Source organism: Hippichthys cyanospilos, chromosome 5, assembly GCF_059441005.1.
Source record: "Hippichthys cyanospilos isolate Australia breed blue-spotted pipefish chromosome 5, RoL_Hcya_1.0, whole genome shotgun sequence".
NCBI classification, from domain to species: Eukaryota; Metazoa; Chordata; class Actinopteri; order Syngnathiformes; family Syngnathidae; genus Hippichthys; species Hippichthys cyanospilos.
Window position 1 is genome coordinate 2175851 of NC_142373.1, and position 23219 is coordinate 2199069.

The window sequence follows — 23219 nt, forward strand, 5'->3', positions numbered from 1 at the left end:
AATGTAGAAGGGCATGAAGGTCAAACCTTCTTTCGGATGTCCTCGTCATTGGAGCCCAGCGAGGCGTACAGTTTGAAAGCTGCTTGTCTCAGCTCATGTGCATGCTTTAGGTCATGGTCCAACTGCAGAAAGCATAAAGTCAATACCACCACCATGTAAAAGGAGAGCAAATGTCCCAACAATGCCATCCCACCCTCTTGATGTCAGCGATGGCCGACACGGAGCTGGGATACTTGAAGTAGTCGGCCAACATGCCCACTAGGTGGTCAGTGGTGCTTGCAATCCGCTGCAACTCCACATCGGGCTCCATGAGGAAAGCCAGTGTCTCAGCTCCCTCTACCCGCTCTTCAAGTAGGTGCTCCTTGCTGCACATGCGCACTAGGCACGGCAATGTCTGCACCAGCAGCAAAGCCAAGAAGTCACACACATATATCTCAAAATATATTGGCAACAAAGAAAAAAAGAAGAGCACCTTTAGGACAATGCAGCTGTCATCTGTCCTGATAGCACCTGCTCGACACATGTACGTAAGACTGCAGCATAGAGATGGTGTGTCAAAAGAGTTGCTTGCAGAAATAACATCAACATTGAAACATCATCATCATCATTGCATATGATGTTATCTGCCATCTGCTCACCATTTAGCTGCCGTTAGCTGCATTTCAATGGGCTGATCCCTTTGCATCATTCGGACAAATACCTGAGAGAGCAACTCGCCATCCACCATCACTGTAAGCACACACAAAACCTTGTCAACATCACAGGTTCTGGTTAAAGCAGGGTATGCATGCACAGACTTTCAGATTTTAACAATCTAAATGAGCGGTGGGCAATTTGGGCCCTTGAGGGCCGGTGTCCTGCATGTTTTCCAGTTTTCTCTCTCAAACACAACTGATTCAAAAGGTTTGGATTATTTTCAAGCTCCAGCAGATATTGTTGATGAGCTAATGTTTAAATCAGGTGTGTTGGGGAGAGAAAACCTAAACTTCATTATACAGTAGGCCCCCGTGTTACGAACTTAATCCATTCAGCGGCTACGCTCGTAACGCGAATTGCTCGTATGACGGGCAATCCAAACCTATGTTAATTAGTGAATGCGTGCAACGCGTGCAAAAACCTTAGGTAAAAACATAACGACTTTATGCACATATTAAAAATTAGTTACATAATCTACTGTACAGTTAAATTAAATAACATTAATATACAAAGGAAAAATGACATTTACCTTTGGGGCAACGTGACTTGAGCTGGGTGGAGGCGGAGGGGAGCAGAGACCAACCCGCAGAATTTATTTATTTTCTTAAACAAGAACTTTTCTCAAACTAGAACATATCACCGGCGATTTCCTTCTCTTTAATCCATAATAGAAGAAGCCTCTCCATTTTGTTATCGACCGAGGTCCGTCCCCTGGCAAGGAAAGTCTTGCCCTTAGAAGATTGCCGAGCGGTTACGGCCATACTCACGAACAAGGTTAACTATGCGTGCGCCTCCTTCGTATTTTTTTATTATCTCCTGCTTCGTTTTTATTGTCATCATCCTCTTACTTCTTCCTTTACCGCCACTAGCAATTTTAGAAGCCTTGTCTGACAGATAAAGTTTGCAAAGTCTTCACAACATTCCTTCCTTCCGTTTTCACTCCTTTTCTCTCCTTCCTTCCGTCCCGACCAGCTGTGCCATCAAGCTAGATGAAGACGTTCGGCCAATAGCATATCGGCATTTCTGTGATTGACGTGACGCCGGCCAATAGCATATCGGCATCTCCGTGACTGACACCGTGACTGAGACAGTGACTGTGACATTGTAAGAGCAATAGCATATCGGCGTTTCCATGACATGCGGGCACAGTTGATTTAATTGACGCAGCAATGCGAAAAAAAATAGCACGGACACATTGACCGGCATGTAGGGGCATATTGAATTGTTCGTAAGACGAAAGATTTGTGCGTAAGGGGGGGACAAAAAAACGCCGTGGTTCACGTTCGTAAGATGAAATGTTTGTATAAGAGGGAGTTCGTAAACCGGGGGCCCACTGTAGTTCCCTAACACCAATATACCACAAACCGGTGGCAGAGAAGCCTTCTTTAGTCTAAATGAAGCAGTGCAATGTACTTCAACATAGTTCCTTTGCATCAAGATACCACTATCAAGATGCCACCAAAATAAAACTTGTAATGCTTTGGTATGCGCACAGTAAAAACAGTAAAGTTTTAATTTCATAACATTATTAACGATAATAAAAGTATTTAAATAGGAGTATTCTTGTCAATAACAAAGGATTGGTTCCAAATAATTACAAAAAAAAAACTGCATAAAGGAAATATGTAGAAATTCACTCAAATAATTGGTTTTGAATCACTCTTTGCAAGGTAAATTTTGGACTTAGTACCACAAGTAAACAGAAGAAATCGCAAAATAGAAATCAAGCACTTGCTCATATTTTTCAACGACAGTTCATTTTTGTTAAAGAGACCCAGGTTTCATTACAATGCTAGGCAATAAATGTAGCAAAATAAATGTTAAATGAGACTATATGTAGGGGGATGAAGACCTTATTTTGTCAAGTCACAAACCCACATGCTGTAGCAAATGTCATTAAATTATTAAAGACGAGAAAAAACACATCTTAGCGGTAACATTGACTCAAAAATCTAATATTATCGTACAAAATATTTAATATACATGTAATGTTATCTGCTTCTTTTCACAGAAGTCTTTGAGTTTTGAAAACGGTATTACTTCGCTTTAATTTCATTTATTTTAATTCTAAGTTATAATCTTAAGACAAATTCATCATAAAGAAATAGTATATTATCTTGAAAATAAATCTAGTGTGTTTTTGCAAAACCAGGCTCATGTCTCAGAAAATAAAAATTGAGATGTTAATTTACAGTGTTCTTTCCTGCATGCCAAACAGACGAGTTGATTGTAAACGCAAATGCTGCGGACACTCCTACAAGACACGTGATTGGCTCCCGGCGCAACATCAACCAATGAAGGTAGGAGTGAATTACAACTCCTGCCCTCATTGGTCGATGTCATGCCGGGAGCCAATCACATGTCTTGTAGAAGTGCGCTTGAGCTTATTGGTTGATTGTCTCGCCACGCTTGTCCAAGTTGTTGTAACTCCAGCAGCAGTCTACCAGTGAAACTCACAAGCGAGTGAGAAAGAAACGCACGGTGACAGGAATATCGTGAGATGGTAAAACGTTGAGAAAATGCTACCAAGATGGCTATTGTAATAAATTGGAATTTCGAGTGAAAAGAGAGGAACGGAGATTAGCTGCAGCAAGATGGAGTATATGTGTGTGAGGAAACAGACCCAAGTAAATACAGAAAGAAGAGATGAAGAAGGTGGAAAATTTGACATATTTAGGGTCAAGAGTCCAGAGCAATTGAGAGTGTGAAAATCAGTTGAAGAATTGTTAATATTGTCATACTTTTGTTTGACAAAATCCCTTGCTTTAAGTCCCGGGAATTATTCTAAAAAAATGCTCCACAAAATTAGAAAGGTCCTCATTAAATTAGGTCAATGGTTCGCAAAAATGCTCAAATAAATGAATAAATTAATTAAACAAAATAATCTAATAAAATTGAGGCTTGCATTTATGATTAGTGGTCCCTATGCTGTTTTCTGAGCAAATAAGAGGGAAAATATCTTTTAATGCACGAAAAGTCACAAGATAATTGCTCAGTCTTTTCAGAGCTAATGAGAGGCGAAAGTATCTTCAATGCATCCAAAACCAAAAGACAATCGCTCAGACTAATCTTAGAAAGAATTTCAAGAGTCAAGTCTTTGCGGTCTTTGATTTCAAGGAAGGCAAATTTGACCCGATTGTCTGTATGAGAGTACCTGACTTAATGAGAAGCACAGACTAAAATACTCACCATTCACCAATGTCAGGGACACCTGAGTGTTCTCATAAGCCAGCACTGAGAAACATTTTAATGCCTGCATCCGCACCTGGATGGAAAAATTGGATCTTAACAGAGGTTTGCATCTGTTGGCTTGTGTCTGCTTTTACTCTGCAGAATAATCAAAATGACATTCAAAACTATAACTGGCCAATTCACAGTCGTTTTGAAAAATATGAATCACATACACGGTAGTAGGGATGTTTGATATTACTTTTTTTCAGAACGATAAAAGTAGGCCAACTCAACTCGAGTACTCATCAAAACAGATACCAAGTAACTGTTACCACAAGCATTTGCTACTTTTATACATTTTATACTCAATGATATTTATGCACCCAACTGTTGCTGCAGCTTGAACATAACATTTAAATAAAGGCAATGAGATACCGTATTTTCCACACTATAAAGCACACCAGATTATAAGGTGCACCTTCAATGAATTACATATTTTCTAAAAAAAAATTCATATATAAGGTGCACCGTATTAAAAGGCGCACATAGAGTTGAAACCACAGTACTGGATGGAGTTGCATTATGCATCCACTAGATAAGAGTTGCTGCATGATGGTGCCACACTAAAGAGAATGAATTAAAAACAATCAGCAAAGTCATCAAACCTTATTCATGGACTTGGTAAATGGACTTTCACTTATATAGCGCTTTTCTACCTTGGGTACTCGAAACCCTTTACACTAACTAGTCATTTACCTCCTGATGACGCAGCATCAGGAGCAATTGGGAATTCAGTGTCTTGCTCAAGGACACTTCAACATAGAATTGCTGGTCGGGGGATCTAACCCACAGCCTCTCAGCTTGGAGACGGCCACTCTACCACCGAGCCATGCCGCCCCACTCATACCATTTTATTCATAGAATATAAACTTTATTAATACAATATGAGCTTTCTCACAACTGCCAAAATGAATAAACAATGGTTTGATTTCAGTACTATCTGAAGAATGGGCAAAAATACCACTTGAATACCGGGCCTCTCTTACGCTAACTTTTTTTAAATAAATGTATTCGGAACACTAAAACATTGTATGGATATTAAACTAAGGAATATCTGTTATAAAAAATAATTTGGATAAAACAGAGAAGGCAATACTGGTAATTGCTATTTAACTACTAAACAGGAGCCACAGAGAGCAGAATAGATCCAGATCAAGCCATGCGCTTGTAAACGTGCCCCGCCGCCCTCCTTTTAATTCTCCCCTCCGCATCCATTACACATTTTTGACCTGCTATTCCAAAATGGAGCAGCAAGAGGTTACGAATAAACGAGTCAGGCAAATTTAAACGACAAACATGCAACGGTATGAGTGAAGAGCCAAGCGTAGGTGAACGCGCGGCACCTCCATCTTTTTCATTTTCCCTCGGCATGCATTACATATTTTTGACCTGCTATTCCGATATGGAGCAGCAAGAAGTTACGACTAAGCGAAAGTAAGGGAAATTTAAACGACAAACATGCAACGGTATGAGTGAAGAGCCAAGCGCAAGTGAATGCACGGCGCCGCCGTCTTTTTAATTTTCCCTCGCCATGCATTACATATTTTTGACCTGGTATTCTGATATGGAAGTTAAGAGTACGAAGTTAGGAATAAACGAAAGACAGGGAAACTGAAAGGACAAGCATGATTTGAAAATAAAATAAATTGGAGTTTTTTTTCAGTTTTGGCCTGCAAATCATGTTAATTAATCGGGCTCGGCGAGTCGGGCTTTAATACCCACGGGCCAGGTTGGTTCGAGCTGGATTTTTCAGCCGATCTTACCTCTAGTTTAAGCAGTCAGAACATAATATGATCCTTATATAAGGCGCACCGGATTATAAGGCGTACCGCCATCTTTTTTAAAAAATTAAGTGCGTCATATAGCATGGAAAATATGGTAATTTTAAATTATTTACTGTATTTCAGACTTAAGTCAGAAAACTCACTTTTCAACAGCTAATAAAACAACAATGTAAAAAATAATTTATTTATAAAATATCTTATTTAAGATAAATTTGTAATAAATTAACAAAAGAGGGGGCGGCATGCTCACTGGTAGGTTGATCGTTTTGCAACCCAGGGGTTGTGGGTTTGATCCCTGGACCATGTCAAAGTATCCTTGAGCAAGAGACTGAACCCCCCAGTTGCTCCTGATGATGTGTCTTTGGCAGATTGAGTAGTCCAGGTAAAGTGATTTCAAGCCTTATAGGTGGTAAATTAAACTGACAACTCCTTTATTTTTACTGCTTGTTCAACATAAACTTGCAACATAAAGTGCAAAATAATACAGATTCGACAGTTAACTGTTAAGTATGACAATGCGAGAAGAGGGCTGGGCTATAAAGCTGATCGTCAAATTAAAGTGAAACATTAAAAATAACAAAATAAATATTGCAAACGAGATGGACACTTACCTTATAAGAGGGAGATATTAGCAGAGGAGCTATGTTCTGAATGGCGCCATGGTTAAACAGAACTGTTTGGTGCTCTGGAGTCTGAACACACACCACCAAAAAAACTAAATCAATATCTGTTTCAACTGTTACCATGAAACTCCTGATTGCCTGTGAGCCAACATCAATAAATACCTTACAACAGTGGGAGAAGATCTGCGTGGTGTACTCCTGTGTCCTATGTGAGTGGCTTAGCAGAGACATTAAATGGGGGATCACAGTTGGATCCTGCAAAAAAACAAAACAAAAAAAAGAAAAACATACAATCCTTTTATTTTGCGAGGAATGAATGTTTTAGTTCAGAAAGCAGAATGTGATCCTACAGTATAAAGCAGCTGTACTGGAGTGACAGGACTAATGAAGACCGTTCTAAGACAACGAAGACAAGCCTCAATGAATATCAGGTCAGGACACAAGAGACCTGCAAACAACATAAAAAGAAGTTCACCACTGATGAGTACGATACTCTTTTACATTGAAAGGCACTTGTGTCCTAACCTTGAAGAAGGGCGGGGATGATATGGCAGTCCACAAGAGACTTAATATTGTTCTCTGTGCCCATGGCCAGGCTGCCCAGCACCACTGCGCACTCTGTCCTCAGCTCCAAGCTAGAGGAGCTCTGCTGCAGAAGGTACAGTAATCTAAAACAGACAGACAACCACATGCTTTTTGTAACCAGGCTAAGACAGGCAAATGACATAGAGCGTGTGAGGCAATCAAAAGATTACAAAAAAATGATCAAAAGAAATGCGTAGCAACTGAATCTTTGAAAGGGTACCAGTGGCGATGAGGGGTAAACATATACTGGTCCTTCTCCACACATTAGCATATTGTGATAAAGTTCATTATTTTACATAATGCGATGAGAAAAATTTAACTTTGCTATACAGCTCTTAAAAAACACAATTTCTGTCTCAAAAAAGTTAGCATATCATGAAAAGGTACTCTAAACGAGCTATTAACCTATTCATCTGAATCGATGATTTAACTCTAAACACCCGCGAGGCTTTTATAAACTCCCAGCTTGGTTAATTACTCAAAACCGCAGTCATGGGCAAGACTGCTGACCTAACTGCTGTCCAGAAGGCCATCATAGACACCCTCAAGCAAGCGGATAAGACACAGAAAGAACTCTCTGAACGAATAGGCTGATCCCAGAGTGCTGTATAAAGGCACCTCAGTGGGACGTCTGTGAGAAGGAAAAAGTGTGGCAGAAAATACAGACCCTGAGGGAGATTGTGAGAAGGGCTGATTCCAGCTCTTGGGGGACCTGTGAAAGCAGTGGTCGTCTGAGTCTGGAGTCGAAACATCCAGAGCAATGCACAAGAGTGTGCAGGAAATTGGCTATAGGTGCCGCATTCCCCAGGTGAAGCCGCTTTTGAACTAGAGAGAGCGTCAGAAGCGCCTGACCTGACTTACAGAGAAGCAGGACTGGACTGTTGCTCAGTGGTCCAAAGTACATTTTTTACATGAAAGCAAATATTGCATGTTATTCGGAAATCAAGTTGCCAAAGTCTGGAGGAAGACTGGAGAGGCGTTATACCAGGATCTGTTGAATCGAACTTCAACTGTACTTGGTTTCTGTTTGTGGTAAATTTATCAAACACTGTGTTTTGACTTTCAATAAGGATGTCTCCAGAACAGAAAAATCAGTGACAAAAAAAGCTAAGGTGAAAGGGGGTGCATACCTTGGCACAGCTCCCAGGACGATCAAATTGGCTTTCTGCTTATTGTTGCCAATTACGGCATTCTTCATGTCACTGTGGAGACAAACAATGCACAACGAGATGAATGAATGACAAGAGTCAATGGCAATTTGCTTTGGTTAGCTATGTTTAAGATGCAATGCAATTGTGCAAAGTGTTTTTTGCTGCATGACTATGATCAATGATACATTCCGTGTGCTCAGCAAGAAGGCCAAAAACTATCAAATGGCAGGAGGCAGGTGGAAAAGTACAGATGACTGGGGGCCGTAACCAGAGCTAGCTTGTCTTCTTCCGTGGTTAAAAATAAAAAGAGAAAGTGAATTCATACAGACATACGCTCTGAAACAGAACATCAACATCATAAACAGTTTCCAAAAGTGAGAAAAATTATATATATACATACACACACACACACACATACATATACATATATATATATATATATATATATATATATACATATATATACACACACACACACACATACATACATACATATGTGTGTGTGTTTGTTTGAATTTGGGGGTGTACTTCACCACTTCTTGAATAGCGTTCCTAAAGATTGATTTAGACTGAATGATCATGTATTTTTGGCTTGAGAATGAGGTAGAGATGCTTACAGGAACAGACAAGTGTGCTGAATGAAATTGGTCGATCACCATAATTTATTTCAATTGTCTTCTGGATTTCTAAAAGCTCTGTTTAGGTGAATGAGGGCTACCCAATTGAGGAAAACAAAGCCGAACTCAAGCAGGATTTTGCTGTCATAACAGTAAGCAAGACAGTTTATTTGTTTATTTATTTTCTGATTGGAAATGTAAGCACTATCATGCATCAGCAGAGAATTACTAAACACAGCTCAACTCTTCTGTTCTAAAATGTATGCTGCATAAATGTGGTGTAATGAAATGAACTATATGAAAATATAGTGTAATGCCTTTTTTTGGAATTATTGGACAAATCAGGGACTAACTAAAATCGTCTCAACCTCCATGAGTGTCTATCTGAAGTCGTGCAAGCCTTAAATTTGAATTAAAACTCAATATTTGTTGACAGAAGATGAACATACATGACTCCCTGCAGGACTTTTTGTGGGTCGGGGTCGAACAGTCGGTCCACATAATGGCGACTCGTGGCAGTGACTTCCTACAATACAAGAAATCACAAATGAATTGTAACAAATTAACCATATGTTTTCTTTTAACAATAGTTACATTTCAAGTCAAAGCAAGGCTTTTAACACGTTTGTAAATATGCTTGTATATGAACAGCGGCTGTTACGTTGCCCGGTTTAACATCTCGAGTAGTTATGCATCCAGCAACTGCATGTGACAACTCTGAAATTGTTATTGTCAATAACAGCCATAACGATCCACACGACGTGTGACCTCGCCGCTCTTGGCGCCGTGAGCTCAACGAGTACGACTTTGCAATAATAGATCACCCATAACAAAAGTCATTTTGAGATTTTGGCCAGGCAGTTGTTGACAACTAACCAATGACTAAGCTTGAAAATTGCTAGCAGAGAAAGAAGCACCTGTCGTCTGGTAATTTATGGACAATACGTTTCTAAATCGTGCACATTTAGTTAGTTTCAGCACAAAGTGGGGACTAAAATGGAAACATAGCGCAACGCACAATGTATCGTTCAATATATCATAGGGGGAAAGAAGAAACAGAGATGAATAGTCGAAGCGGTTAGCCGCTAACCCATTCTGAGTGACACTGACAGGCAGCTCATCAACCGCTCGTTTCGCGTCACTAAATAGTCGACTGGGTGAAAGGACACGTAATTTCAAGTGTCCTAAACATCCCCGCCTTTCCGTGCTAGTAATATGCTTGAAACAAGTGCTCACTTTCTGGTAAGAACCATTGTAAGCGGACCGTTATCATCGCTACATGTTGGAGAGCCATTGACTTAGCTTTTGTGCTAACGGGAGGGGGGGGGGGGGGCGGTGGGGGTACCCTTGTTCTACTTTAACAACGTAATTGTCGACTAATTGATCTTCACAAGTTACAAAATGAAGGTGGAGAAGGGGCTACATTGGAAACAAAACGCCTATTTATATCGATAAGAGTGACACTCACAGACAGCACACTGATGCGGAGAGGGGCCTCCAACAAGCACGCCATCTCTCGTCCCCTGATGGAGCGCCCCAATCGGCGCAACACTTTGCAGACACTCCACCCCCCAGTGCAGCTTTCGGAAGCTTCTTAAAAAGAATTGCAGTTAAATCAAGAAAGTCATAGATTACGTTTTTAATTTTTTTAAATGTTAGGTGTAGCCCCCCCTGCAGACACAAACGTAGTTGAGAGCTTCAAAGTAACACCGCTAACTTGGCGTGTTGTCTTGACAGGCAGGCAGTTGATTTGTCAAGTTAAGTAAACATACACGTGACGTAAGGTGATTCTTATGAACTAGATTCGTCACATTAAATGGCCTAACAGAACGGAACACAGAAAATGTAGAAACACGCGCATAGAAGTGGCTTCAAAATAATTTATGAGCAGAAAAAAACATGTTTTAAGAGTGCTATCATCTTTTTCCCGACAAGTGTTGAATCTGTTGCTGGTGATCAAAATCCAAGACGCTGATGCGCAGGTCAATGCGCATGCGCACTGGGCTTTGGCTCTACGGTGGGAATTTTGTTGCTCACTTTTGCAGTTTTGCAGAAAAAACATGCACCTTTTCATCACGATTTGGGGGGTTTACGGCGTGTAAAAGCGACCCGGCGTCCTCCTAGCCCCGTCTAACGTCTCCGTGAGTCGTGTTTTTTTTTTTTTTTTTCAAAGAACACACATTATATCTCGTGTGTTCACCTTGCTGTGTCTTGTTTATTTAATTTTGGTAGCAATGTAAAGTCAAACCCTAATAGAAACCTACTGTTGTATGTGTATGTGCTGCATATACACACAAACACTGCTAAATAGAGTCGCTCCGATTGGAACACCCTGCATTTGACTGCATTTGTCGCTTTTCTCTGGGGACAGGTTGCTCTTACGTTCCAAAATTTGTCTGTGAGGGTCATTCAAGACTAAACAGCGGCCCGAAAGATAATAAGCAGTATAAAATAGATGAATTGAATGTTATACTAATTCGTATCATTCAGCACAACTTTCCAAGATGACTGTGTTGTCTTTCTTTTGGCAGTAAAGGACTTAATACTGATTCGAGGGCACCTGTGCTGATTAGTCATGAAGATTGCAGTGGAGGGCTGTTGCCATGGTGAGCTGGACAAGATCTACGAGACCATTGGTTACTTGGAGAAGAAGGAAGGCGTCAAAGTAGACCTGCTGCTTTGCTGCGGAGACTTCCAGGCTGTGCGCAACGAAGGCGACCTCAAGTGCATGGCGGTGCCTGCCAAGTACCGAACTATGCAAACTTTTTACAAGTCAGTTCCTCTTTGCATGTTTTCTTAACTTACAAGTTGAGCTATTTTGAATAAAATCTTTGATACAGGTACTATTCTGGAGAAAAGAAGGCTCCAATTCTTACCATATTCATCGGCGGTAACCACGAGGCCTCCAATCACCTGCAAGAGCTTTCTTATGGAGGATGGGTTGCTCCTAATATATATTATTTGGGTATGAACCATCTGACAGGACATGGGCTCATTTTAGCTGTATTAAAAAAATAGAACCTAAATGTCATACTATCAGTAAGCATTCTGTAAAATCCTGTTTTATCAGCGATTTTTCAACTTGATCTGTAGGTTACGCTGGAGTAATTCGCTACAAGGGGATCCGAATCGGTGGCATTTCTGGCATCTTCAAGTCACATGACTATAGAAGAGGTGAGTTCACTGTCTATCTGGATGCTACAGTCTCTCGCAATCCAGTGTTCATCACAAGTGTTGGCCCATTGCAGGTCATCATGAATTCCCTCCATACAACCCCGACACCCTGAGAAGCGTCTATCACGTGCGAAATATTGAGGTGTTTAAACTAAAGCAGGTAATCATTGGTGGTGGTGGTGGGAGGGGGGGTTGTTAAAAGCATATTGCTCATTCCAAAATTTCAATCAGATTCGCATGCCTGTGGACATTTTCCTGAGCCACGACTGGCCTCGCGGGATCTATCAACATGGGCATACTGAGGAGCTGCTGCGTAAAAAGAAGTTTCTGCGACAAGAGGTGGAGTCCAACTCTCTTGGAAGTCCTGCTGCCGCCGAACTCCTGGATCACCTCCAGCCTACCTACTGGTTCTCGGCGCATCTTCATGTCAAATTTGCTGCTCTGAAGGAGCATCTTGTAAGACTGAGCGTTAACCCGCAGTGGCGTTAATTCTTGGTAATGTTCTTTCTCATGATATCGTTCTTATTTAAAGCCTAAAGCCAACGTTGCCCCACGGGTCACCAAATTCCTGTCACTAGACAAATGTCTGCCCTATCGAGAATTCTTGCAGGTAAGGGAATGTCACCTTACGTATCAGTACATAGACGGTAGCTTTAAATTGACATGCGTGGCTCTGTTATAGATCGTGGACATACCAGAGAGGGCCGGTTCATCCAATGATCTGGAATACGACCCTGAGTGGCTCGCCATCCTGAAGGCCACCAACGATCTGCAGAGGACCACCCCTCATCCCTGGAACCCCCCAGAGAATAACGGCCTGCATGAACGGTACACACCCTTTAGAAAAATACTTCTTGACTTGACTACCACTCCCTTGTGTTGAGCGCTCAAAAGGTGATTATTTCGAACAGAAATATTATTTTACTAGCCGAATTTGGCTTGGCGTATTGGGTTTCCTAGCAAAATCCAAAAGTACATTACGGTACCTTTGGCTCACGGTACATTTGGGTCTGCCAGTTCTGACCGGCACACTCCCCCACCGTCAGAGCCAAGGGTCCGTGAGTTGTACTCAGTCTAATCCCTCACCTTGGACCTTTTTGCCTTTGGTGTCCCTGCCAGGGCCATACATCCCCAGACAAAATATCTTCTTGGATTTTTTGGAAACGGAAATTCTTCTTATTATTATTTTATGGTTATATGATCTAAAACTTTTAAAATATAATCATTAAAAAAATATTTAGGTTATTATGGCACTGTAGAGATGCAGTAAACGAGACGAGAAGATAAAGGTGAGTTGCGTCTCTTTTTTTTCTCTCCAAACAAAAAAATGACCCATGACTGAGTAAGCAACAAACTAAGACTTAACACTTTTCATGTTTTATTTTTTTTCTTTTTTTTCCTGACGTTAGCACTTTTGATTTTGGACAGCTGTGAATTGAACTAGTGGTCCCATACCACTGAAACCTGAAAAGAAAAATGTTTTTTTTGTGTGCAGAGCACATACTGTACATTATTTTAAAAAGTTGCAGTTGTAAAATTTGTAAAAATACAGTATATTTATTGAACAAATTACTGTATGTCATCTAATCAAGAGGGACAACCACACTTTGAGTAAATCCATTAATTAAGTAAATTGACACTTGACCCCAAATAGTATTAATAACATACTATAGGGCTTTTCTCTCAATTATATTCATACATCTTGAAAAGAGAAATATAAAACACAACCAACACCATATTGGTCCGAAGAAAGAAAGGACTACTTAAACAAAACAAATAAAAATCCAAAGTATTTCACACTTACCTCAATTGGCTATTGGAGAGTGAGATACATAAAAATAGGTCTAGCTCCCAGTATGATTTATTGCAATGAATCTGGACAAGATAAAAAAAAAAAAAATGTTTGCTTAGGCGTAACTGACTTTGCCTTCCTGTGCCTTGATGACATTGTTGCAGCCATAGTGTTTACATCGAGTGTTGTTTCCTACTTGTTGTCATCCAAAATCTTGAAGAACGCAGTTCTCACCTTTTCTGGGCTTTTTTGTTCATTAGGTGGGACTTTACGGTTTCTGAAGACGCGATGATGAAGGTGGTGGAGCAGCTCAGCGGTGAGCTGACCATCCCGGACAGTTTCAGTCGTACTGTGCCCCCCTACGACCCTAACAAGCCCCAATACCACACCACTCCCAGCTACCTTGCCAACCCCCAGACCACAGAGTTGTGCGCTACGCTGGGGCTCACTGACCTCTATACCCAAGCAGGCCAGGCCGGCAGCATGGGCGAAGCTCAGGAAAGCCACGCTGAGGAGGAAGACGATGCTCAGAGCAGCGAGGAGCCCAGCGAATACTCAACTGACATTTCAAGTACATCCAATTCCTTCAATCCCGATGAGATCACGATAGAGGACGAGTGGGAAGAAGAGGAGGGTGAGGAGGAGCCCAAAAGCGAAGCTGATCCAAAACCTACTGTGGGCGACACCCACATCCCCGCGGGCTTGGTCCTGCCCCCGCCCAAATCCCAAGTGTCACCTATTCCCACGTCCCCCCTAATGGACCTTCCTCCCCCACGCCACTCCACACCGACCGTTCCTCATCATGCTCCACGCAATGTAGAGGCGGAAGGTCTGCCCTTCCTCAAACGGACCAGCGATGAATCAGGTGATGCGGGAAGCCAGACAACCACACCGCGGATCAAACGCAGAAACCAATTGATTTATGCCACAGTGGAAGATGAGTGTGACGAATGATTTTTTTTTTTTTAATCCATTGAATTCCTACCTTTTAATGGAGAGTACAAGGACAATAAGTTCCTTTTTTTAAAAAAAAAAAGTTTTATTTTTTTAATGGTTAAAAACACTCGTTTTTCTAAATGTGTTAAAACAACAAAATTGGCCATTGTTTGGAACATTAAAATATCCTTTAAAAACGTGTATGTTTGATTTCCTTTGCCATTAATTCGCAATGCATTTACTTTTTTTATTATTTGAGTTATTTCCGGTCAATGCCGAGATTAAGTAATGGCAAGCACAATTTAAGTTAAATTGAAAGAAAATACAAATGGAACAAATCAGGAGTTCGAAATAATACATTTTCTGGCTACATTCAATAAATCTGGATTTATTTTTGTAGGTTTTCTTTCAAGAATCTCCCATTCCAGTTTTCATTAGAAGCCACACGTTTACAAATACCTCGGAAATGGTCATATATGAGGGGAATATAATAAGCTTTAAGCATCAGAAAAATAAAAGGGATAAAACATTCTCAAATGTTCTTTTTCAACATAAACCATAGACCTGGAGTGCTTTGATGCCAGTGAAAGACTCATTACATGCCATCAGAGCCTCTTACACGCCATGCTTAAAACTTTTCATTCAACCTTTGTATGGTAGGGAAAAAAAAAATCACAAAGACATTTTGCTGTCTGCAGCAGTAATGGTTAACTGTTCAATCCACATCTGATTCAGATTTGACATTTAAATTTTTCACATATAACCCATTCAAACACGTTATACACATTTTATCAATGTCATCAGTCGTGTTTGTGTAGGATTTTATTTTTTCACTAGTTTTTCACCTTCAACATCCCTAACACACATACACCTACTCAAAATCATTCAATAATAGATTCTTTCATGTCACTATTTCCTTGTTTTTCATTCCATCCTACAATGACAAAACTGAAAAGTCTTAACATCAGGATTCAGTAATGTGCTCTGCTACGCACATGTAATTGCATTTTTTTTTGTTAATGTCAGCATATGCATTGTGGCTCATGCCTTTATTGTTGCTATGGTGTGGGAGCAAATACATGTATTTTGCTTTGTACCGTAGGACATATAAGAAGTCTTGACATAAATATGAAAACATAACACACACACTTGAATTGTGTTAGTTTTCGAACCCAGAGGACCAAGACAGATGAAGCGTGTCAAGCACCTTGTATTTCACATCATATTGCTTCCTTTCTTTGCTTGTTAGCTTTGTACAAGTGTAGGTTGTCAAGCTGAAATGATAAAAGGCAGAATATACATAATTCGTGTCCTCCATTTTGTGGTTGCTTTCCCTTTTCTCAGCTGGCTTGATTGACAGATGAGGATGATAGTTCAAGGTGGTTGGCTGAGAGAGAAGGGGACTTTTGGGGGCGGGGATGTGTTGATGGAGTTCACATAGTTGTACATGAAGGGCCATGCCTGGTCTAGTTCCCGCCGCAACATGCTCTGGTGGAGTGGGCATCAGGGTCATGGAGGTTGACCCCTCGATGTCGTGCTGCGTGTGTTGGGTTTTGGGTGTCTGTTTTTGGCATCTTTTTGGCTGCAGAAGCACAAGTATTACCAGACATCCATCATAAGTATCGTAACAGCAAACGTATCCTGTGAAATGCTGTGGATGTATGAAATTTCCGCAATTTCGGACAGTAGTACTGTAATACAATATAATTACCTTCAATCAAGAGTAACAAGTGACATAAAATATTGTGCTGTGTGACATGTGTCTATTCAATTTTGTGGACTGCAGAGAAGTCGGGAGTTACAATGGTTATCAACTCACCAATGGCCAGGAAAAGCTCATTGACGTTCATGGCAGTCTTGGCCGAGGTTTCCATGAAGAGCAGGCTTGTGTCATCTGCGTATGTCTGTGCTTCCTTCGGCGGTGAAATGAAATATGTTAGCAAACGAGCATAAAGAAGATTAACAATTTGGAACTCAATCTGAACTGTTGGAGAGGGAATCTTTAGACTGTCTCACAATTCCATTCATCTCAGAATTTGGGCTATACGATTCGATCCAGAATGGATTTTCTATGTGAAATTATTTTTGATTCAAAATGGTTTTTTTTGACAATCTATAGTTGAGCTATGTGCTTTTTTCCACATAAACAACTTATGGACCACAAGCATGCAAGACAGAGCTGGTCTTGTTGTTTGATTAGGTATCCTAAGTATGTAACAGTATGTGTAACAGGAAGTGACTGGATGGACCATTTCCTATAATGACCGTATTTTTCTCCGTGTACAAGTCAAACTCACATATATTTTGACCCCTCCCCCCCCTTTTTTTTCTTCCAATTTGGGTGAATTTGGCAAAAAACGCAAGTATAAGTCCCCTGTCTTTATTGCTTACACATAACATGGCTGTTCAATTAAAACATATGGTGTGTATTATTAAAATTTCAGTACTTTTAGAAGCATTTCTTTCTTCTTTAGTTGGGGGTGGGGGGCAATGTATCCACGCATAGACACAAATGCTGAAAGTAATGTTACAACAATAGAACGATTCAAAGTTTCAATGCTTTCTTTTTTGAGACAGTTGAATGGGAATTTATCTAAAAGCCCTCAAAAGCCATCATCACTATCTGACACGCCAAATAGCTCCTCCCATTTAAATCCCGGACGTCCTCTTCTTCCTGCTCGTCATTTGTGCAAACATCCTTGTTACTCTTCCATGGGTAAGTCATCTTCGGAGCCCTTCAATTTGTTTGAGATGGAGGTCTTCAGATATGATTTGCTGAACATCTTACTTAGGACGTTCTTTGCCCAAGTGACGACTGTTGAGAGATGAGTGTGGAAGGCTGCCCTTCGCTGTTTCTCCCCACATGCCGAGATCCATGCCAGCGTGTTCAAGCCACGCGCAATGGATGAAGACAAGTAAAACCTTCTTTTCATGTAAGAATTGCAAGTCTATCGACAATTTTAAAATCTTGCCATGTGAACCAGACTTTATTAGATTACAATATATTAGATCGTTACTAAGTAATGATTTTCATGGTTTTCAAGAGACAACTATTGATCCAAATTTGTCGATGGATATTCATGCACAAAACATGAATTTCAATATGAGCTGTATCATCTTTAATATTTGGCCATTTGTTTTGTTTTTTCATGTGTTGGTGTGTGGTGGTGAGGCTTACTTCATACTCAACTAGTCTCTTCTCTGCCAGGTCTGCCTTGTTGCCTGCCAAAGCAATGACAATGTTGGGACTAGCCTGCCTTTGCAGCTCCTTCACCCAGGCCTTGGCCCTCTCAAAGGTTTCCTGTGCACATCAAAATATACAAAAACTCTCACACACAGACACACACAAAGGCAGTGGATCATGACACAGCACAAGACCCTTTTTAATGGAGGTGTATGGTCCTGTCCCCTTGATGACAGGATACACATTCTATTTTAACCCCTTTATTAATTACCTTCACAGCATAGCGATGCATTGTTTATGCTTCAGGCAGAAACAGTTGGAGCATTCCACAAATTAAATGTTAATATTCAAATTCAAGTTCAGTCGACAAGGTAAGAGACGAGCGTTTCAAAAATAGATGGGTTCGGAGGGGAAAAGGTTAGCAACTAGGCCCCATCATCGTATTGTGTTTAACGTACTGTTTAAGGTGAGTTTTTGTATGCTTCATCTTGATACACATTGACCACAACTATTTATAGGCTATTAGTAACAGCAATTGTACAGTGAAAATTAGTGTTAGCTTACCTTGTCATTATTGCTAGTTGTGACAGGGATCTTGCTGACAAGGTTTCCATATGCTGGTGAATCTACTATGAAAAGTGCAAGCATATCTTCTACATATCACATACTCTTCCACAAATCTTCTAACCTCTTGAGGTGGAAGTGGCATCCCCAAGTGAGAACTTTTGTTTTATCCCTACTTGCAATCCTCCGCATGTTTTCTTTTGGCTAAATGTGTATCCAACTCTTCAGGTGTCACGCACAAAGCGCACCTGACGAATACATACTTCTTGTCTCTATCTCTAACAAACTTTTAGTAATATATTACACTAGCTTGTTACAGCAAAAAGTAATGCATCACAGTAATTACATTACTTTTGTAATGCACATTACATTACTTTTGTAATGCATTACTCCCAAACACTGAATTTACTGTATGGGTTAGCCTAAATTACTTTCCTTGCATGATTCAGTCCGTATCCCTTGTGAATAGTGGAGGTTTCATTGTAGTTCATGGTGCTGGTCAACCAGTGATTGAAAATGAATTGTTTGACCACTAACTTTTCAGTATCTAAAGAATCAATGTGTGTTACAAACCGGCTTGGTGATGTCGAAAACCACAATGGCAGCCTGGGCTCCTCGGTAGTACATGGGCGCGAGACTGTGGTAACGCTCTTGTCCTGCTGTGTCCCAGATCTCGAACTTAACAGTGGTGTCATCTAAACACACTGACTGGGCCAGGAAAGCAGCTGTGGCATACAAATAGTTTTTTTTCTCCACATGTGAATGACAAACAGATTTCCATCATGTTTCCTGCAGCTCTCACCTCCTATGGTGGTCTCCTGAAACTCGTCAAACTGTCCCTTGACAAAGCGAAGCACCAGGCTGGATTTTCCCACCGCCATGTCTCCGAGCAGCACCAGCTTGAATTGGCAGATCTTAGTCTGTGGTAGCGCGCCATTTGAGCGGCCGCCACTTCCTCTGGAGCTCATAGCGACCCGTGTGAGGGTGCCGTCGTGGGAAGGTCGCTGGTCGCTCTGCCTGACCTGAGCGGTCGAGCCTCGCTGATGGTATCCCGACTGCTCTAAGTTGGAGTGAATTATATTGACTTAGATGAGTTTCAACTGTTTGGTGTTTTTGTTTAAAAAAAAAAAAAAGAAGTATATATACTGTGGACCACCGCCATACCAAAATAATTCATTCCGGTGTTGGGATTATAAGGCGAAATTGGCATGTGTATGTATATTCATATGCTAGAATTGTTTTTGTTTTTTCATTTTTATGACAAAACCATTTTTTTATGCAAGTTTGTTCATGAGTTAAATGTGACAAACAAGCAAAAAAAAATCATAACAATGAATGAAACGCAAAATTTAAGAGATATTTTATTGAATGCAATGTTCAATGTTATTCATACCCTAGTCCAATGTCTTCATTAATAATCAAATACCATAGTTTTCGTTTTTTAAAACTACCCTCAGACCATTTCTGTATGTGTCAACCAGCATTCTGAATTCCTCCTGTAGAGTATTGGCCCATTGTTCACAGCCAAAGGCCTCAAGATGGGTCAAGATGGTGGGTTTCCCAGCCACCTTTCTCATCTTCAAGTTTCACCTCAATTTTTGATCGGATTCGTCAGGACTCTGACTTCACCATTTAAAGAAATTCACATACATTTCCTTGTCCATTTATTCCCTAACTTGGCAGTCTGTTTCAGATAATTGTCTTTTTGGACAATCCAGTTGTGGCTGAGCTGGAGTTTCTCAGCAGACTCCTTCAGGTTTCCGTGAAGGATTCCGATGTAATCCTCATTCCTTTATAATTTCCTCAACCTTGACAATGTTCCCTGTGCCACAAGAGGAGAAGCGTTCCCATAAAACTATATTTTCACTACCATGCCTGATAGGTAGGGGTGGATGGTGTTTTTTGACTCATAAGCGTCTGAGGGTTGATGTTAACCTCTCAGCATACCTTCTTGGCAAGTTTGAGTGACACCTTACAATTCTTGCCATGCCCACTGAGGACTGAGGTTTTTAAAAGTGTAGAACCTCCTGTGGTTGTTTATGAAGCTCTGAACCGTTGCCACAATGATATGAAACTGCCTGGAAATGGCCAAGTAACTCTTTCCCTTACGGTGGGCACACACAAGATTCTAACACAGGTCCTTCCGCAGCTCTTTCTTCTTGACCATGATGCTCAGAAGCAGAGTATGACTGGGAGACTGTTTTTTTTTTAATTTACACCAGTTTGGAAAAAAAAAAATATATATATATATATATATATATATTTTTTTTTTTTTTTAATTTGTTTTAAAATATGCTTTTATTCAGCTGGTGACATCTTGAAATAGCATATAGCATCAAAATGCACACATTTGGGGCATTTTTGTTGAGATATTGACAAAGTTATGAATAATTTTGAACATGAAATTTTTTGGAAATCTATCACTAATATCACATTGAAACTTAAGAATCGATTGAATAATGTATTGTTTTCATTCTTTGGTCACATACGACACAAAGAAATTAAGAAAAAAAATAGTTCTGTCATCTACACTAAAAAAAATTAAAATTCACAAGGGTATGAATGATTTTGAGGACAAGCGTACATATCAAAAATGAGAAAAAATATAGTATAGTAAGTGCTACTTATATATAAAATAGGTGTATATAATTAAATAACATCATCAATAAAAATAGATAAAGGGAAATTTCCATTTTATTTACCTTTCCAGTGACATTACTTGAGCTACTTACGGCCATATTCCCGAGCGAGGGTAGCCTAGCCTAGCCTTCTTCGTATTTCTTGATTATCTCCAGGTTCATTTCCATACTAATCAACTCCTTACTTCTCCCTTTGACATAGACTAGAGAAGCTGGCATAGAACATGCAGTAGTAAAGAAACAAAAATGACTTGACTACCTCTATAATTGTTTAGATCAGACATATCCAAAATTTAGTCTGGAGGGCTTAATGTGGACCCTGGTCATTTTATACTGGCCTCCTGCTTCTGTCATAAAACTAATAACTTCTTGCCTGTAGGTAGCTCTGTTGGCCTGTAGCCTGAAGATTGTTCAGGATGACCTAATGTGACCGCCAATGGGTCATGAGTTAAAATACATGCTAAATGCAATTTCACCTTCACCCACAAGAGGACAGCAGCACTCTGCCCAGCACCATGCTTGTGTTCAATTTGTCTGCTGATTGCAACGTTTCTAGCTCTTGAAAATTGAACATAACTCTAGAGTTGATTTCACACAGTCATATGAAGGAGTGTCTCAATTACCTTAAACACACATTAGGGTGCGGAGATCGAGCATCGAGGAACTACCACAGGCTATCTTAAATCGAGGGATGTCTGAAGTATCTTCTGCGTCTTTGATATATACAGATGAGAATGGACATGTAGGACCTGGACCGCCAGACTTCATAATATATACTTTAATTCATGTTGATTGCACTTTGAATATGATTATTTCACTATGAATTTACAGGCTGAGTGTCTGTTCTATTTGCGACACTATTTTATACCATAGCAAGTTGATAACAGTGGAACACGGTTCCACTTAACATACATCTTTAATGCAGGACTATGTGGTCTGCCATTTACAATGAATCTTAAAAAAACCTATTTTTTTATTTTATTTGGATCATAACCACTTCTGAATAAGATGACTATTGTATTTAAAATGTAAAAGTTCATTACCATTTACTTTCAACAATATTCCACATTTCAAATTAATCCTGCACAAGTGGGTTTTTGTGTGTGTGTGTGTGTGTGTGTTTTTAAATATATATTCAATTAAAATGTTTAGAGGCCATTTCATTGCCAGTGGAAATATTCCATGTTTGAAGGTGAAAAACATTACTTATTTTCCTGTTTTCAAATCTTAAAGTTAGGGAACATTCAATTGTCACTCATGACATGTTTCAAACAAACCCAAAGACATGTTTAGAAATATTGAAATTTATATAGCAAAGTTTAAATAAGGAGGATAGATTGATTTGCTAAAATTTATTTAATGAGCTTCCATGTAAAATATAATAATCCCTCCACATTTTTATCTCACACAAATCTGACCATTTTACAAATGGTAAACTTGATAAAATAAAAAATTAAAAAAATGGACACCAACTCTGTATTGTTCTTAAATGTACTCAAAAATGCTTTTTGGGCAGAGCTATATTGTTGGCCACAAATCGGCATGACACATTTGCAACGCAAATCTCTCATTTTGCATAACTGTGGGGGTGACATTTAACTATGAATTGTTTTAATAACCTGACATTCCACACAATACCACCAGATTAACGATGCGGTTTGTTCCGTTTTACCGAACAATGCTGAGCACATATTATCGCAGCCTTGTCACAGAACAATAAGCTCTGAAGGCCAGCATTTTATTCGCTTCCTTGTTTTGTTTTGTTTTTTTTCCCGGATGACGCGATTTGATGTTATCGTTTGTTTGGTTATTAGCATGACATCGCTGTCCACTTGAGCTTGGACGTCAGAAAAAAAGGCTAAAATCCTATTAAAGTGCTCAAATATCCGGTAGTAATTTCATAACCTAAAACGTATTTCTTGTTTAAATCTTACTACCCTGACTATGAGAGTAGGCCCAAAGACACTTACCTAAACAGTGTTCCTTCCCCTGACAGTTGAGTTCAATGTAGCAACATCAGCTGGATCAAGCCAAACGCTTCCTGTTGGGGAAAACGCGCATGCGCACTGCCTATCTGCCGCATTGTCAAGCAAGCCTATACAGCATGACGAAATGATGCATTTAAACAAAAAGTCGAACAAACAAAAAAATGAATTATCAGGAAGCAAAACCTTTTTTAGAGCAAAAACGTAATTGTGGTGGGGGCAAATGTAACGACTACATGCTCAAGTGGTGTAAAATTA

General features: G+C 40.0%; 3 protein-coding genes across 8 annotated transcripts in view; 1 reads left to right on the top strand and 2 right to left on the bottom strand.

Moving 5' to 3' along the window:
- LOC148423129 (armadillo repeat-containing protein 8) overlaps positions 1–10429 on the bottom strand; it is a 20820-nt gene extending 10391 nt beyond the window's left edge. The window contains exons 1-13 of one of the 2 annotated variants that reach the window (XM_088416063.1): positions 10156–10429; positions 9137–9213; positions 8050–8121; positions 7587–7631; positions 6860–7002; positions 6685–6782; positions 6497–6589; positions 6323–6403; positions 3886–3961; positions 639–729; positions 473–533; positions 194–394; positions 27–122 (exon numbers count right to left, since the gene is read on the bottom strand). In XM_088416063.1, the coding sequence (XP_088272189.1) occupies positions 27–122; positions 194–394; positions 473–533; positions 639–729; positions 3886–3961; positions 6323–6403; positions 6497–6589; positions 6685–6782; positions 6860–7002; positions 7587–7631; positions 8050–8121; positions 9137–9213; positions 10156–10200 (1179 nt within the window). In that variant the 5' untranslated portion in view covers positions 10201–10429. The remainder of the gene's footprint in view (positions 1–26; positions 123–193; positions 395–472; positions 534–638; positions 730–3885; positions 3962–6322; positions 6404–6496; positions 6590–6684; positions 6783–6859; positions 7003–7586; positions 7632–8049; positions 8122–9136; positions 9214–10155) is intronic. The other variant, XM_088416065.1, reaches the window with a different exon arrangement.
- Positions 10430–10686: 257 nt separating this feature from the next.
- Positions 10687–14790, top strand: LOC148423130 (lariat debranching enzyme-like). Its single transcript, XM_088414184.1, has 9 exons — positions 10687–10828; positions 11219–11459; positions 11528–11652; positions 11781–11861; positions 11936–12021; positions 12093–12317; positions 12394–12471; positions 12544–12689; positions 13914–14790. The coding sequence occupies exons 2-9, from the start codon at positions 11263–11265 to the stop codon at positions 14605–14607; spliced, it is 1632 nt and encodes a 543-aa protein (XP_088270310.1). The 5' UTR covers positions 10687–10828; positions 11219–11262; the 3' UTR covers positions 14608–14790.
- A 167-nt stretch (positions 14791–14957) lies between these two features.
- LOC148423131 (ras-related protein Rab-5B-like) lies at positions 14958–23175 on the bottom strand. Of its 5 annotated transcripts, none has more exons than XM_088414190.1 (7): positions 22947–23175; positions 21600–21689; positions 19140–19397; positions 18911–19062; positions 17780–17890; positions 16409–16502; positions 14958–16171 (listed from the first exon to the last, which is right to left on the bottom strand). In XM_088414190.1, exons 3-7 carry the CDS (start codon positions 19303–19305, stop codon positions 16056–16058), a joined length of 639 nt encoding a protein of 212 aa, XP_088270316.1. In that variant the 5' UTR covers positions 19306–19397; positions 21600–21689; positions 22947–23175; the 3' UTR covers positions 14958–16055. The 5 variants fall into 5 exon arrangements, with proteins under 5 accessions (XP_088270316.1, XP_088270313.1, XP_088270311.1 ...); XM_088414187.1 differs by having other exon boundaries at positions 17768–17890; positions 19140–19392; positions 22947–23122; XM_088414185.1 differs by having other exon boundaries at positions 17768–17890; positions 22947–23119.
- Positions 23176–23219: the final 44 nt, after the last annotated feature.

Coding starts and splice junctions, on each gene's coding strand:
- LOC148423130 (XM_088414184.1), top strand. CDS start 11,263: ATGAAGATTGCAGTGGAGGGCTGTTGCCATGGTGAGCTGGACAAGATC. Junction 12,318..12,393: donor CTGCTCTGAAGGAGCATCTT/GTAAGACTGAGC, acceptor TCTTATTTAAAG/CCTAAAGCCAACGTTGCCCC. Junction 12,472..12,543: donor CCTATCGAGAATTCTTGCAG/GTAAGGGAATGT, acceptor GCTCTGTTATAG/ATCGTGGACATACCAGAGAG.
- LOC148423131 (XM_088414189.1), bottom strand. CDS start 19,305: ATGAGCTCCAGAGGAAGTGGCGGCCGCTCAAATGGCGCGCTACCACAG. Junction 19,063..19,139: donor TCAGGAGACCACCATAGGAG/GTGAGAGCTGCA, acceptor TGTATGCCACAG/CTGCTTTCCTGGCCCAGTCA. Junction 16,172..16,408: donor TGAGCTTTTCCTGGCCATTG/GTGAGTTGATAA, acceptor GTGCTTCTGCAG/CCAAAAAGATGCCAAAAACA.